This window comes from Branchiostoma belcheri, unplaced genomic scaffold, assembly GCF_001625305.1.
Source record: "Branchiostoma belcheri isolate BF01 breed outbred unplaced genomic scaffold, Haploidv18h27 scaffold24, whole genome shotgun sequence".
Classification (NCBI taxonomy): Eukaryota; Metazoa; Chordata; class Leptocardii; order Amphioxiformes; family Branchiostomatidae; genus Branchiostoma; species Branchiostoma belcheri.
Genome location: NW_017803843.1, coordinates 907,474 through 922,392, shown reverse-complemented (window position 1 = coordinate 922,392; position 14,919 = coordinate 907,474). Strand labels below are relative to the sequence as shown.

Below are 14,919 nucleotides of genomic sequence, written 5' to 3'. Positions count from 1 at the left end.
AAGCTGGCTTCTGATTTGATGTGTATGTACATTTTATTAGTTCTAGATGCATTCTGATTTCTGAATTTCTGAGTATGTATTAACGATAGCATATCTCAAATGTTTGACTATAGTATTACTCTGAGCTTTTTGCTGCTACGAAAGTATAACTAGAAGAAAGTATCGCCCTACAAGACTCTCAATTCACCTCACATCCGTGCACAGGTCCTCTGCCCTAATTAGCCCCTTGTAAATCCCGTAGATCGCAGAGATACGGTGAACAATATCATGCAGGGGTGATCACAGAGCCATCATACTCCACAGGTCAATCCTACAGGCCTCCCTGCAAACATCAAAGGAGTGGGTTGCCAGTCAAGTGTACCTGAAGTGTCTTACAGGGGATCACCCAAGACAAGATGGAGCCTGCTATCACCATAGGCTTGCTCCTAATGAGACTTTAGAGGGTTCAGATTCCTGCTGCAATGAAAGACAGAAATATTCTAGCCTCGGTGCTATCCTTATTATTTGTATACTGGGGCTCCTATACTAAAGAGAGCGAGTCACCCCTGGTGTACAAATAGGACGGTAGCCAGGCTAGAGATAGTCAAGATTAAACCTGTAGAATTACAGCTAAGGCTAGTGCCCTGTTTTACCCTGAAGAAACTAAAATAAACAGGGCATTTTGATACACATTAAAGCCAGGCCAAACGTCTGGAATGTTTAAACAGTGCTGGATAAGTGGAAATACCAACAACTCACTCCTCAATGCTGTTTTTAGAGTTGACCTTTGATATGTTAAATTATCTGGTAACCAGGTTCAAGTTGGAGGTGAGGAATGTCAGTAGCATTCTACAGGCTTGAGCGAAATGTCTGAAAGCTAAACCTGAATTCTTCCAGCCAAAATACTGAATATGGAAGTTTTATAAGATCGCTTATGGCAGCTTCCGTCACTATTGGAACCTTTCTTGTAAAAATGTTCCATTGTGACTGCTATACTTGTAGAAAGTAACTTTTTATATGTGAATAAAACTAACCAGTAGTTGTCTCTACCTGAAAAATGATTTATTTTATATTCATATTTTTCTACACAATTTTCTGGTAATATGGCTTGCCAAAGGATAAACCATTCCCTTGATGTCCTATGCAGGGATAAAATGTTTGCCTGTCATATTTTTCAGGGACTTGTCCAATAACCAGCTGAGTATCATCAACAGCAGTATGTTTATTGGTCTGGATGGGCTGCAGAGACTGTAAGTATGGTTGCGAATCTTATTGCTAAATTCAGTAAATTGTACATAAGGATTTGCGATAAAGAAAAAAGTCTAGCACTACTAACTTGTCATGCATTTTATGTCACACATCTGACAATGTAGACAATTGTCGGCTCATAGAAACTTTGAAGATCCTGTTTGTCTGTCTAGGAGATCTTCCCATTATCTTGTCATCCATCAGCATTTTGCTGTCATTTTTTCCCCAGAGAACAATTTGTAGCACGCCATCCGTCCATTCTTTTCAATTGCTACCTGTAGGCTGCAAATTGTGACGAATTGAATGACAGAAGTTTATACCTAAATGTTTGATACACCCCAAACAAACTGATTGATTTATAAAACTAATTTTTGTAGCCACAGAGCTGCAACTTTTTTTTAAAGTACATGTTTACATGTAAGTTCAGAATTGAAGATTTTGTTTACGGAACTTGTGTGATTGCAACATTTCTCTGGCCTGGTCACTGAACCTTGGTGATGAAGGGAAATAACCGAAATGTCTGCAAACACAGCTCCCTCTGTTGTCACAGCTAATTGCGCACCTCTGCAATGTTGATAACATCCACTAAGACATACAGTTCTTAAAGTATTTCCCCAGGTTTACTCAGTATTGTGGCCTCAGGGAAAGCAGAAAGCCAGAGCTTTTGATAAATGCAATGTGAAGCTTACCCCACTGGCCCCTTGATCAATTTAAATAACCTATTCTGTTAATATGCCGGAAAGAGTGTTCAAAAACCTAGGCACCTTGTCTGCCTATGATTATATGAGTCAACTCTTTCCATTGTTCCATTAAGATTTTTTTGTGAGAGTGCGGTTGTACCAACTTTGAGAAAGCACTTCTGGGAAGGAGGAGTATTGCAGTGTTTTGAAATTAACAACCAAACAGAAATGTGTCTTTTGAAAGAGTAATACTAATTGAATGCTTAAAAATGTTTTTTTTTATGTATGCATGAATACATATCTCTGTAAGAGTTTGCTGAAAATCTGAACTGTCTTCCAGATTTCTACAAGGAAACCAGATCAGGACATTGGTGGAGGACACTTTCAGCTCTCTGCGCAACATTAAGATGATGTAAGTTTGATCTTTTTACCTCATTCATACCAAGGGTAAAACGGAGTACAATACAGAAGTTACAAAAGTGTTGAAAATCTGACAAGAGAGAGGATTTTGTATAGAAGCAAGAATAAAAGGAAATTCCATTTTTGCTTTTCACAGAAACTTGCAGTCAGACTGGTTGATCTGTGACTGTCACCTGAAGTGGTTTCTGAAGTGGACGAAGAAGAATAAGATACGACTGTCCGAGAGCACAGTCTGTGCCTTCCCTGCTTCGGTCAAGAACCAGCGTTTCAAGAAGCTACGCCGCAGCCAGCTAACCTGCGGTGAGTGTTCTCGTATTGTAGACATTTTGTTCTTTCATTTTGAGGCAGCTGCCTTCAGGTTGTTGTCAGTTAGAAATGTACAACCAAGATCCAGGTATGTTAATTAAAATTTGCTCCATAATCTAAGCCTTTATAAAAGCACTTCTAAATGTGTCAACTTTTGTATTTTTCATTTATCCTTGATTTCAGTTTTCTGTTACTTGCTATAAGTGAAATGAAAAAAAGCATATTTTCGCTATATTTGCACCATGTATTTCTGAAACATCATGTATAATATTAGGAAAAAACAACACTGTCCTTGTAAAGACAACTAGTAAAGGAAGGGGGGCAGGTAGTTTTATCTGGTGCAGTCAGGGACATCTGCAGGAAATTAATTCCTTGTACTGATGCTGTAATCCCATGAGCTTGGCAGACAGAGAGCATGGGTTAAAACCCCAGGGGCTGGACAGGTATCCCTCACTATAAACAAAGTTGGGGCTTTAATGTCAATTACTGCACTGTTTGTCATTTAGCAATGAAGCTTAGCAATAATCTATAGGAATCTACCACTTGAAATTGACGAAATTGCAGTCATATTTTCGCTTAGCAGTCCCTCTTCAATAGTGTTGCTAGTCTGCTTCTTGTGCCATTTTACGATTTCCCTTTCTTGTGTTGCTTTTTTTTTTTAGAACATTTTTTAAATATTGAATACCAGTATATTAATGAAGGAGAGTAGAACACTTGAAGCAGAAGTTTTGTTTAATAGGCAGCTACTGGAGTGAGCTATCTGGGTGATATGAATCTAGAAATTCTGCTTGCCTGGATGTTTCTCCCCGTTCAGTGGTCCCAGGTGGTTTCAGGAACTCCCCCTGCACTCATCTTCATGGTTGCAGCCTGGAAAAGGTTATACCTTATTAAGTCTGGCTCTTTGTTGTCACCGACCTAGCTCAGCCTGCAGGCTAGGGCCCGCTCAAGTCGCTTCCTTGTTCTCTGTCATAGTTGCTTCAAAATTCAACATTAAAGATGTGTTTCATCAGATTTTGTCCACAAAGCTTTTAGCGTAGTCATGTGTTGGCGAATCAAGTAAAAAATGCTGACTATTGTTGAATTGTAAAGTCTGTAGGAAAAACCGCTGAATCAGTAGTAGCTGAAAATTAAGTGACTGTGAGCCTACCGCATCAATCTTTTAGCTCAAAGTGCAGACCTGAGCTGAGGAATAGAGTCAGTAGAGTGAGAGATGGATGGAGGTTGTGGAGGACTGCACTTGATGTAGACCTATGTTTGATGTGCATGTCTGGCCTGGGGCTGCAGAACTGACAAACTCATGTATAAAACCTGATGTCGGCCTGTAGTTGGCACCAGGTGGGGTACATCAAAGCTGGGCTGGGCCGTGCGCTGCATGCTTAGCATTATTCGCCATGAGCAGGATACACTCCAGAGGATCGCCACAGGCAAATCTACCGCTTCAAAAACGGGCCTTGTACAGGAAAAAGCTCTGATGTTCTGCCAACACGCAGATCGTTTCTTGATTAGCGAGGAGACGGAGAGGGTAGCGCAGACAGAGGACGTAAAAACGTTTCAAAATGGCCTCCAGGATATCATGGAGGAACTTAGTCAGCTCTGCTGAAATGCGAACTGGATGTTATCGCGCTGTGTATGTACGTGTTTTCAACAATGACCGTGATGATTGGAGCAGAATAGATTAGTGGCCCGTATCGTGGGAATGTCTGTTAACAGAACACTCTGTTGCTGTCATTGTGTTGGGTAAACAAGATGACAACAACATGCACAGCATTCCATAGGCTGCCTTGACTCAGTCTCAAGGTGACTGTGGGGACACACAAGGTCACAGGGGAGGCTCATGCATTGTGAGTCATATCATCAACAGCCAGAGTTCAAATGTCACCAGTTATGTAATGTACATGTATTGTACGTTAAAGAATATATGTACGTGATGCGATTGAGCGACAGTCTACCCTCTGTAACAAACAAAACAAAACAAAGCAAAGCAACCTCTCTTTCAGTACCAATTCTAAAAGTTTTGAAATAAAATTAATCTTTGATTGCATTTTTTCTACAGATCAGCGAATTGACCTGCCAGTATTTCGGGTGACCCCATCCACCATGCAGCTGGTCATACAGGGCGACCCGCTCCCCTTCCAGTGCGAGGCGTCCAACATGGGGGCCTCCATGCGCATACGCTGGCTGCGTAACGGGAAGGAAGTGGTCGCCAACCGCTCAGCCGGCATCCACATCGAGACGGCGCCGGCTGAAGGGGAGACACTGATCAGGAGTTTGCTGACCGTGGAGAGGGTGAAGATGAACGACTCGGGGGTCTGGCAGTGCGTGGTCGCCTTCCCGTACGCCAACGACACGCGGAACGTCAGCGTGATGGTCATCAGTAACGAGCCTGTGTACTGCGAGGAGGAGACCATCCGCAACAACAAGGGCAGCTTCACCTGGCCGCGGGTCCTGGCCGGCGTGCCCATATCACTGCCGTGCCCCCAGGGAGGGGGGACGGGGTACGCAGGAGGGGGCAGGGGGCCAGTCGCTACCAGGAGGTGCACCAGGGAGGGGCAGTGGTACGAGCTGGACGTGTCGCAGTGCCAGTATGTCAACGAGATCACCAGAGTGTTGGAAATGTTCACTAAGGTGAGACAAAAGTGCCATCTTGAAGTTCATAATCTACATGTACTACAATTTCCCATGTATACTACAGAGATGGCATGTTGCTATTTTGTGGACTTTAAGCATGTTTATTAAAACATTTGTTCAATACAAGTACATCATGTAGCTGTTCTTAAACATGGCACAATCAAAAAATTTGGGACATGGGATGGAACTAAGATGCATACATGTATGTACAAGCTTGCTGTAGTAGATTTTATCGTGTGTAACTTATCACATGTAACTTTTATTATTCACAATGTGTTACTAGCCATCAATTTTAACGATAATGGTACATCATTTACAAGAAATGATTGCAGCACCTCTTACGGTTGTGTCTGACTTACATGTAAATGTGGTTATCAGGAACCAGTGAACACCACCAACGTGCTGAGGCTGGCCAACCAGCTGAACACGTACATGAGCGAGGCCAAGAGCTCCCGAGACAAGATGGACATCATCTACACCTCTAACCTGATGGACAAGTTTGTGCGCTTCACTGAGTCTAACAGAGAGGTATGTCTGAGTACTTGGAATCAGTTCATTTCCAGCATTTGTAGCTCGTTAGAAAAAACCATTGGTGAAATTTTACCTCCGTAAACATCTAGAATTTTTGCAAATATCTTGTTTTGTTCCTTGATTCTGTTTGTGTATTTCCCCCTGGCTACGGACATGCATATACACGTAGCAGGAAATTGATGATAGGAGATGAGATAGCCTTTTTCGGGACCAATTCTTGAACCTTTGACCTAACTTCTTGTTAGTGTCCCACATGCGCCTAGCATGTGAAAATTGCTACAGTAACACAAGCAAACGGACACCCAAAAATAACGTACACAGAGAAAGACATGATAAAAGCACCTTTTTGAATGTAAATGTTTGATGTAAATGGTTTCAATATGAATGTGTGTTTGATTGCAGCTGGGAGAGGTGCTGGTGGACATCGCCAGTCACATGATGGACGTGGATGGGAAGACCCTTTGGGAGAGCCAACAGGTGGCACGGGCATGTAGCAGGTACACACACCTTACGTCACATGTATTGCAAGCTTTAGGGCAAAACATGCTTTCAAACTTAACTAGCCAGCAAGAAAAGCCTTGCAAAGATATTTGGTACCTTATTGGCTTCTGCTTACAACAAATGTGACCTTTGTGTTTACTGTAGTTAACTCTTTCTTACATTCCTTCTGCAGACAAGCCTATTGTTTGTGTCAACTTCAAACCATTTTGCTTGTGTTGAAATGCCCCCTGTCATTTACAAGTGGTACTGCAGGCTAGTGGTGGACATTTCTCTCATTGATGTTTCTTACATGTACTTATGCCCCCAGAATTGTCCAGTGTCTGGAGAGACTGGCCAGCCAAACCCTCACTAACAAGAACAAGGGGATCAGAAAGTTGTCTGCTAACATCGCCATGGAGGCCTTCATGGTGAAGCCTCAGAGTTTTATTGGGATGACGTGTTCAGCGTACTCACAGGACAGTTCTCCATACACCGAGCTGCACTTCAAGTGCAACTCTGGCAACATCACCAACTTACAACTTGGTGGGAAAAACAGGGTAAGGCTAAAATTTTGTAAAATAGCCAAATTTAATCTTTATTACACAAAAAAAATAACCTTCATCTTCAATATCCCTAAAATTATCCCCATCCATATGTACAAGAATAGTTGGAAGCCTTCCAAGAGCACTACAAAAAGTATACACATAGCACCCTCCGCTCCTCTGACTGAGATACTAAGGGTCTGACTGAGGCTGTGGTAAAATTTCCTTTGGTCCTTGAAACAGTCTGGCATCCAGGCTAACTGAGGAACTGTGTCTGTCAGAAATCACATGTATTTCCCCCTGCTTCCCTACCCAGGTCCTGGAGGCATCCATCCAGATTCCACCCTCAGTGTTTAACCGCGTGGTGTCCCGGAGGCCCAGGAAACAGAGCGACAGCTTCAAGCTGCAGTTTGTGGTCTACAAGAACGGGAAACTGTTCCCCAGTACCGGCAACTCCACACACCTGGCCGACCAGAAGGGCAGGAGGACTGTCGTTACCCACGTCATATCCAGCAGAATAGGTGATTGTCTGGCTTTTGTTTAAATGCCTTTTCATCATGCAAAAATGCATTTTATCAGCCTATACCTTGCAATTGCTCAACATGTCTTCCAACTAGCAGCAACATTGCCATGGGGGATACTTATGAATGGGAAGTCTTGAATCAAAGGAACTGTATTTTGTGCCCTTCTATTAATCTGTGATGTGTTCTCACAAGATGGTCACATGAGGTCATTGAATATTGCCTGGGTTGTTAAAATGGTATAGATTCTTGTTATACCAAGATACCTAACTTAGATATGGCAACTTCTCAGTTAACTCTGAATATGATGATAGCAGCTAAGCTTATCTTAAAACAACTTTCCTGTCTTTCAGATGGTCTGGATGTTAAGAACCTGTCTGAGCCTGTTGTGATCAGACTGAGGCCATTTGCACATGGTAGTGACATGGTTCCCGTCTTCTGGGACTTCACAGAGCTGAGTGAGTTCAACTTGATGTTAACCATCCAATGTTCAGTAACTTGTCCTGATTAATGGCATATGACCTGCAGAAACTTCAACTGTAAATGCTAATAATTTAAGGTACAAGGGTATTCTGGAAAGCTTAGCTTTTATAGTATGAACCCTCCACATCTCTCTTTGTTTGTGACAAACAAACAAACAAGCATAACTCTGTGGAACTAAGAAGAATTTTCCAGTGTGTAAACATTATCATGTCAGTTACTGTACATGTAACTGTTGTTTTAGTCTTAATGCTGACCAAGATATTCTCTTCTCCACAGACGGCCAGGGTGGGTGGAAGCAGGGTGGCTGTCAGGTCGTCAGTTCTGATGTCAACCTGACTACTGTCCACTGCAACCATCTGACTAACTTCGCCATCCTTCAGGTAGGGCTGTGCTCTTTTTCAGTCCTAATGTTATTATTATCACACATTATTCTGATATTGACCCTGATACAAACATATTTTCTGTTTGATAAGTGTCATCTACAAATTTTTACATACCTTGTTGACCACATTTTCAGGACTTGAAAAATCCCAATGGCGGGTGGTACCCACACCTGTATGGACCCCTGGAGCCGCTGCATCCTGTGGTGTATGCTGGGAGTGCCCTCTGCATCCTGGGATTGCTTGCCACTCTGTTCACCTATGTCATCTTTAGAAGGTATGGATGCTTAACCCTCTCCTTGCTGCATAGCAACCCCATAACCAGAACAAATTTGGTAAAACAGCTACCTTTGCATTCTAAAGGTAAAGGTTAGATCTAGTCAGACATTTACAAATATGCTACTGGTCTAAAGTCATATTTACATATTTAAGGATGACATCTTGTTTTCAAATCTTTTGTCAGAAAAGATACAATTGTATCATCTGCAATGGGCAAAATTGTAATGCAACGCTAATGATACATGTATGTCTAAAGAAAACCATGTAAAATCTGGGTTTTGCACAGGCGCAGTACATTCTGCCAACATTTTATGTAGGACTGAAATTACTGTACTCACATTATCCATTCTATTCTACTGTCCTTCCAGAAACATCAAGATCCCGAGGAGAAACTTCCACATGCTGATCAACCTGTGCCTGAACGTGTCGCTGGGCTGTGCTGCCTTCACCGGCGGAGTGAACCGCATCTACAACGAGAAGGTTAAACTCTATCATGTTCTACTGTATTTCTTCTTACTTATGAATATGAAGTTGACTTTTAATTGTACCGGATAATGTGCAGGTTTTGTAGTGTCTGTATTATAATGCATTTTTTAGAAGAAGAAGAACTTTATTGCACGACAATTGTACACGGTACATTTACAATGTATGGCAATGACTATTGAACATATAATGTAGTCTGCCCATAGCATTAAGTCTATTGAAATCTATTATGAAGGACACAATTCAGGCTGACCTGGCCCGCAAATTTCTTCTCCTAACAAACTTGAACTTGAACCTGCAGGTGTGCCAGGGTGTGGGCATCGTGATCCACCTCATGTCCCTCTGCACACTGCTGTGGATCGGCATCGGCGCCAGGAACGTCTACAAACAGATGGCCAAGGTGGAGATGCTGACCCCTGACCTGCAGGTCCCAGTACCCAGGCCCATGCTGAGATTTTACCTGGTTGGATGGGGTGAGTGACATCTTGATTTACTTTGGTGTCTTTTGATTCCTCGAGGAGACTGCTACATGTACAAACATCATCCATTGATTTTTGTTCAATATAATACATGTAGATGTGTTTTTGTTCCTCTATGTTACTTGATGTTTACACTGTAGATTAATGCTTGCAGCAGAATTGAACAGTGCATATCATAGACGTTGAAGGTTGTTTGATGATATATAATATACATCATGGCATGTTTTGTTCTGACTCCACCAGGTGTGCCCATGATCATCTGTGGCATCACAGCAGCTGCCAACCTGCACCACTATGGTGGGGACAAATTGTAAGTGCTATTCTTCTCCCAATGGTATAGGAATGCAAACTCTGTTTTTAGATTTATATAAAAATACTAGTATAATATATGTAAGTGGGAAATGTATCTGTATAGCCAATATAACTGCCCTTCAGTGTAACTCGCCAATTTTGCGGCATGCTGGCAGCCGGCTATAGTGCTCCTAAAGACTGGTTACACCCAACCGTTGCACATCTAACAGCAATTGTTGTTTAAATGTGATGATGTCCCAACTGTACTTGGTGGCAGCGAGTTCCACTCGATGTGCATGGATGCTGTTGCATAGTGTAATTGTTTCAATTTGTTTGCTTTTTTTCAGCTGTTGGATGGAGTGGGATGCCAGCCTGCTGGCCTTCTTCGGTCCGGCCGCCCTGTTCTGCCTGGTCAACTGCTTCCTGTTCATCCGGACCGCCTGTGCCGTGCAGACCGCGCCCACGCTGTACGAGCTGAAGACCATGGTGGAGTCCCTTACAGAGCAGGAGCTGAGCCAGGCCCCCAGCGCCGCGGCGCAGAGCGTCCCAGAGTCGGAGTCCGCAGCGGGCACGACCGCCTCGTACCTCACCACCTCGTACATCGACATGGAGCACAGCTTCAAGAACCAGCTCAGGAGCATCGTGTTCATCATGTTCAACTTCGTGGCCATGTGGGCCTGCGCGGCCATCGCGGTGTCCCAGGAGTACTATGTGGACCTCATCTTCAGCTGCTTCTACGGCGCGGCGAGCGCCTCTCTCGGCCTGTTCGTGTTCATCCACTACTGTGTGACCCGGGAGGACGTCAGGCAGAGCTGGAGAATGTGCCACTACCGAGAACCTAAAAATAACTACCACGTCACGGTGGAACCTGCCGTGACGGCCAACGGGCACATCCAGGGGAGTAAGGCACACTCCCTGTGTAGCCTGGAGTCCTCGCAGACCAACAGAACAGCCTCGTCTGTTCCGCAACAGGGCAACAGGCCCAAACTCACCCCCCTCCCGCTTGGGAACGGACCCTCCGTGGGCAACGGGTCGGTGGGTAACGGCAGCTTCCCCGACCCCTCTGTTCACACCCACACTCACAGCCACAGCCACAGCCACAGCATACACAGCAGTCAGAGCCACGTGTCCAGACCAAACGGACACATCCCCAGACACCCTCTGCACAGACCATCAACGAGACACAGAAACCCGTACCACGAGGCCATGAAGCTCATGGTCAAGCGTCCGTACGGCCACGACATGGCCACCACGCCTGAGAACAGTAGCCGGCCGGAGAGCCGGGCGAGCCAGCCAGAGATTCGGCCTCCCAAAAAGGAGGAGGAGAAGCCAAGAAAGAGCAACGAAGACTCAGATAATAGAAACAGTAACACAGCTGACAGTGATGCCAATACACAGAAAAGTTATGAGTCCCACACGACGGAGCCAGTCGGCCCTGCGGACATTGAACTGGACGATGTGATCGAGGCCTCCCCAGAGGACGGACTGCTTGGAGAAGGGGAGTCGGATGACAGGGTAGAGTTAGACTTCAGACCATCAAGTTCGTCAGGGACCATGAAAAGTACAATGTCACTGAGGAATGAAACAAGTGTTTAGAGCTCAACACTGTCCGGGTGATTGTTTTGTGAGTCAGTCTGTATTGGACATACATATGTGAATGAATTGTCTGTAAGTGTGGAGCATTGTTGACAGATGTACTTGAATTGAAAGAACTTGACACTAAAATGTCTTGCCTTTTATGCTGCCACAACACAGATTCTTGTCCTCCAGAAGTATAACTACAGTATTGTGGATTTCTTACTTGTGTACAGTGTACAGTCTTAAATGTAAATCTTAAATGGTTAGCACCTTATGAAATAGGTAACATGTACAGTTTGAGAGAAAATATTTTGTTTGTGCCATACAAGTTTTAGTTTTTTATCAAAATTCTGTCTGTGTCTGTCGCTTTTATGACAATCCAGTCCGGTTTGGACACAGATGAACAATCAGAGGTTTTGAGTAATAGATTGTTTATGATATACATATTTGTGTCTTTTGTGTGCAATGTGCTTGCACAATCCAAATTCTGTATTTCATGTGTATGTCATGCGCTAGAAACTTGAGCATATAAGTTGAGCATAACTTAGGTGAATAACATTCCTGTGTGAGTTGTATAACTAACTTGACGCCAGTATGTATATGTCCATTCTGATTGTACATTTTTGTAATGTTTATATGTGTCATTATGTTAAGACTTTTGCCCAAGAAAGCTGGAAGACTTTAAAAGAAAAAAGTAGCCATTCTGTAACCTCAAACTTTTTATATATTTGTGTTTAAGCAGTATGTTGTTTGCCACCCAAAATGAATGCTTGTAAAGATTGTCAAAAGCAGTCCACATTCTATGTTCTATCAGAGCTGAGTTTCCTGACACTGAAAATGGCTATCTATTGTACAACAAAGCATATCTATTGGAAATTCACTGCCAGGATGGCTTTAACTGTTCTTGTTTACTTATGAGTTGTTTTACCAAAATATTTTTGGTAAAACATTTGGTAGAGTTCTTGTCTTATTTGAATAAGTGACGTATTTCTTGTTGCATTCCTAGGAATGATGTCATTCCACTCTGCCAATTCAACATAAATCATAAAAATGTGTACATGTATGTGTTGTACAAAATGGCAATATTTGGATTTGTGTTGTTTTTGACATACGTTTTATGTCTAGAATGATGTATCTAGAATTTGTTTTAAAGTTCAAAGTTATACCATGTACATGTATTGTGGTTACTATGCCATGGTTTGGATCAGGGATTTGGAGCTGGATGAGAACAGAAATTTTACAGTTAAAAGCCAAACCATGCATTGTGAAGAATTCAGTTTGAAGTAAAACAGTTATTATGATGTCAGTAAGTCTTAATTGCAGATTCAATGGTCTCTGTGTAAAAATTCTACTTTAACCACTGTGCTACATGTATGGTATTACCTCAGGTCATATACCTGGGGCACCGTTACCCAGTACAAAATGGATGCTCCAATCCATTTTCAACACTTACTAGCTTTCTTTAGGTCCTTTACACTGTGACTTGAAACTAGGGTAGTTGAAGTTGAACATTGCATAAAAAGCAAATCAACACTCAAAGTAAAGGCATTGACAACATTTGTTAAAAGTTACATGTAACTTGGGATACGACACATTTCTGGGATTACTACATATGTACATGTACATGCCCTCCAAAGCCACATATTAAAGTTTCCAAGTGTAAATGATTGATGACACATTGATGACACAAAATGCAGTACAAATAGTGCTTTATTTTTGGCACCACGAACATTTCCACAGTTAGTCTCTAGTACAAGTGCAACATTTATTGCTTCCAAGGTACAAAATTTGCAACATAGCAGCAGTGCATAATTATGTGCTCTCAATAAGTACACTTCGGAATTCTCTTGCCCGTCACCCACTTCAAAAAACATGGGGTTTATAGCAAAGGCATCTTTTTCATAGTCTAGCAAAATATATTTTCCCATAGTCTGTCACACACATTGATTGTAGACTCTCATAGTAAAAATGTCCAGTTGTATTTTGTAAGATTCTGCAGCAGCCTTTTCAAGACAAGCTAGTTAACATGTCAGCTTTTCCAAGTTTAACCTCTTATTAGTTTCCCATCCATGATCAAAGATGCAGCTAGCCATCTACACTGTACAAAACACTTTCCTTTGAGGAAACAATCCATGCATATGTTGGCATGAAGCGTCATCAGCATACACAGTAAAGACTAAACATTTTGGACTGTTACCAGTTATCATGAGGTGTAGCTTCTCTGGCGAAGGTTTCAAACACTCAAGCAGCACTTTCACTACTACAATTGCTAGGTATGTAATCTAGAGTTGCAGAAACTACCCAACATCCAGTTGGGCTGCAGCATACATACTATTGCAGTACCGTAGTCCTCACACTCTGTCTTGCCAGAAATCCATTGTTTAAAAACATTGGTGTGTCCTGACATGCATGTCTTGGAAGCATTTCCATAAAAAGTTGTTCATTTGTTAACTAATCACGCAAAGTTTCGAGTCATCATCATCTTCCTCTTTTCTTTCCCTGGTCTGTCCGTGTGGGACTGGTCCCCTGCCCGGGTGGGAAGTGAAGTTCCTGGGTGCTGCAGGTTGGGCCACGCCCGGGCCAGCCCACTCCCTAGCAGGTTTGCCCGGTACTGCAAGCTCCGACTTGACCAGGATGGAGTGGAAGCGGCGCCTAGCTTCACCCTGGGGGAGGTTTGTGGGGTCAAAGTACTTGGGTGCGATGTCAAACAACCTGGCGAGAAAACGACAGGTAGAATAGTAAGGTAAAACATTGCCATACCATACATTATATATAAATATACATATGAGATACATGTACAATGTATGTGAGATATAAAATGCATGTAATGAATGCTATCTGAAAGTGTCACTTCTATGGGGAGGGAGGATACAATGAAATATAATTTATTACCAAAATCTTCCTTTGCATTACATATTCCTGCAATTTCTAATATCATTTTCCTAATCCCTCCTATTCTGTATCTATGGTTTCATCATTTAATCATCATGAACTAACGGTACCTTTCTGATCGAAAAAAAAAAACAGTACAGGAAGACACATACCACTGAGGTTCTATCTCTGTCAGTGTTGTGATGTAGTTTCTCTCACTCAGGACAAACTCGTGGTACAGGACCCAGCCGGGGTTGCTGTCCAGACAAGTGGTGGGGTGCAACTGGACCACCTGCGTCTCCTTCACAATGAAGTAGTTCCCAGTCCCATCCAGGTCATGTGCTACCTGTAATAAGCCCAGGGTTCAGCAGTTCACTGAAGGTAAAGATTCATAGATTGTCCACCTGTGATATCTAATGTTATATTCCAAACCTTTTTCTTTCCACTGTTAATGCTTTCACCTTACATATGCATGTATCCAAGGCATGGCAATTGTCAATATGTTTTGGATGTTCCAGAATCTAACAAACAGTAAATGCTATTTTGCATTTTATGCTATTAAATGCCATTAAATCTTACAAAGAAAAGAAGTGAAAACATCAACCCAACATCTCCAGTACCTGCATGAAGTATCCCTCAGCTAGAGCCCTTTTGATGTTCTTGACCCTCTCCTCTTCTGTCTTTGGTTCACTGTCTTCACATGGCCCCAGTTCCAGTCTTTCTAAGATGGCACCGAAATA

General features: G+C 42.7%; 2 protein-coding genes across 2 annotated transcripts in view; one reads left to right on the top strand and one right to left on the bottom strand.

The window, feature by feature from the left end:
• LOC109471037 (adhesion G protein-coupled receptor A3-like) overlaps positions 1–11,990 on the top strand; it is a 51,487-nt gene extending 39,497 nt beyond the window's left edge. The window contains exons 4-18 of the mRNA XM_019770213.1: positions 1,158–1,229; positions 2,248–2,319; positions 2,464–2,627; positions 4,687–5,258; positions 5,640–5,789; positions 6,195–6,289; positions 6,601–6,829; positions 7,131–7,335; positions 7,689–7,793; positions 8,095–8,198; positions 8,336–8,475; positions 8,846–8,957; positions 9,262–9,433; positions 9,683–9,749; positions 10,078–11,990. Coding sequence (XP_019625772.1) covers positions 1,158–1,229; positions 2,248–2,319; positions 2,464–2,627; positions 4,687–5,258; positions 5,640–5,789; positions 6,195–6,289; positions 6,601–6,829; positions 7,131–7,335; positions 7,689–7,793; positions 8,095–8,198; positions 8,336–8,475; positions 8,846–8,957; positions 9,262–9,433; positions 9,683–9,749; positions 10,078–11,326 — 3,508 coding nt within the window. The 3' untranslated portion in view covers positions 11,327–11,990. The remainder of the gene's footprint in view (positions 1–1,157; positions 1,230–2,247; positions 2,320–2,463; positions 2,628–4,686; positions 5,259–5,639; positions 5,790–6,194; positions 6,290–6,600; positions 6,830–7,130; positions 7,336–7,688; positions 7,794–8,094; positions 8,199–8,335; positions 8,476–8,845; positions 8,958–9,261; positions 9,434–9,682; positions 9,750–10,077) is intronic.
• Positions 11,991–13,000: 1,010 nt separating this feature from the next.
• The window catches only part of LOC109470923 (probable pre-mRNA-splicing factor ATP-dependent RNA helicase DEAH2), a 22,197-nt gene continuing 20,278 nt past the window's right edge, over positions 13,001–14,919 (bottom strand). Inside the window, exons 12-14 of the mRNA XM_019770021.1 lie at positions 14,800–14,918; positions 14,353–14,525; positions 13,001–14,020 (exon numbers count right to left, since the gene is read on the bottom strand). Coding sequence (XP_019625580.1) covers positions 13,756–14,020; positions 14,353–14,525; positions 14,800–14,918 — 557 coding nt within the window. The 3' untranslated portion in view covers positions 13,001–13,755. The remainder of the gene's footprint in view (positions 14,021–14,352; positions 14,526–14,799; position 14,919) is intronic.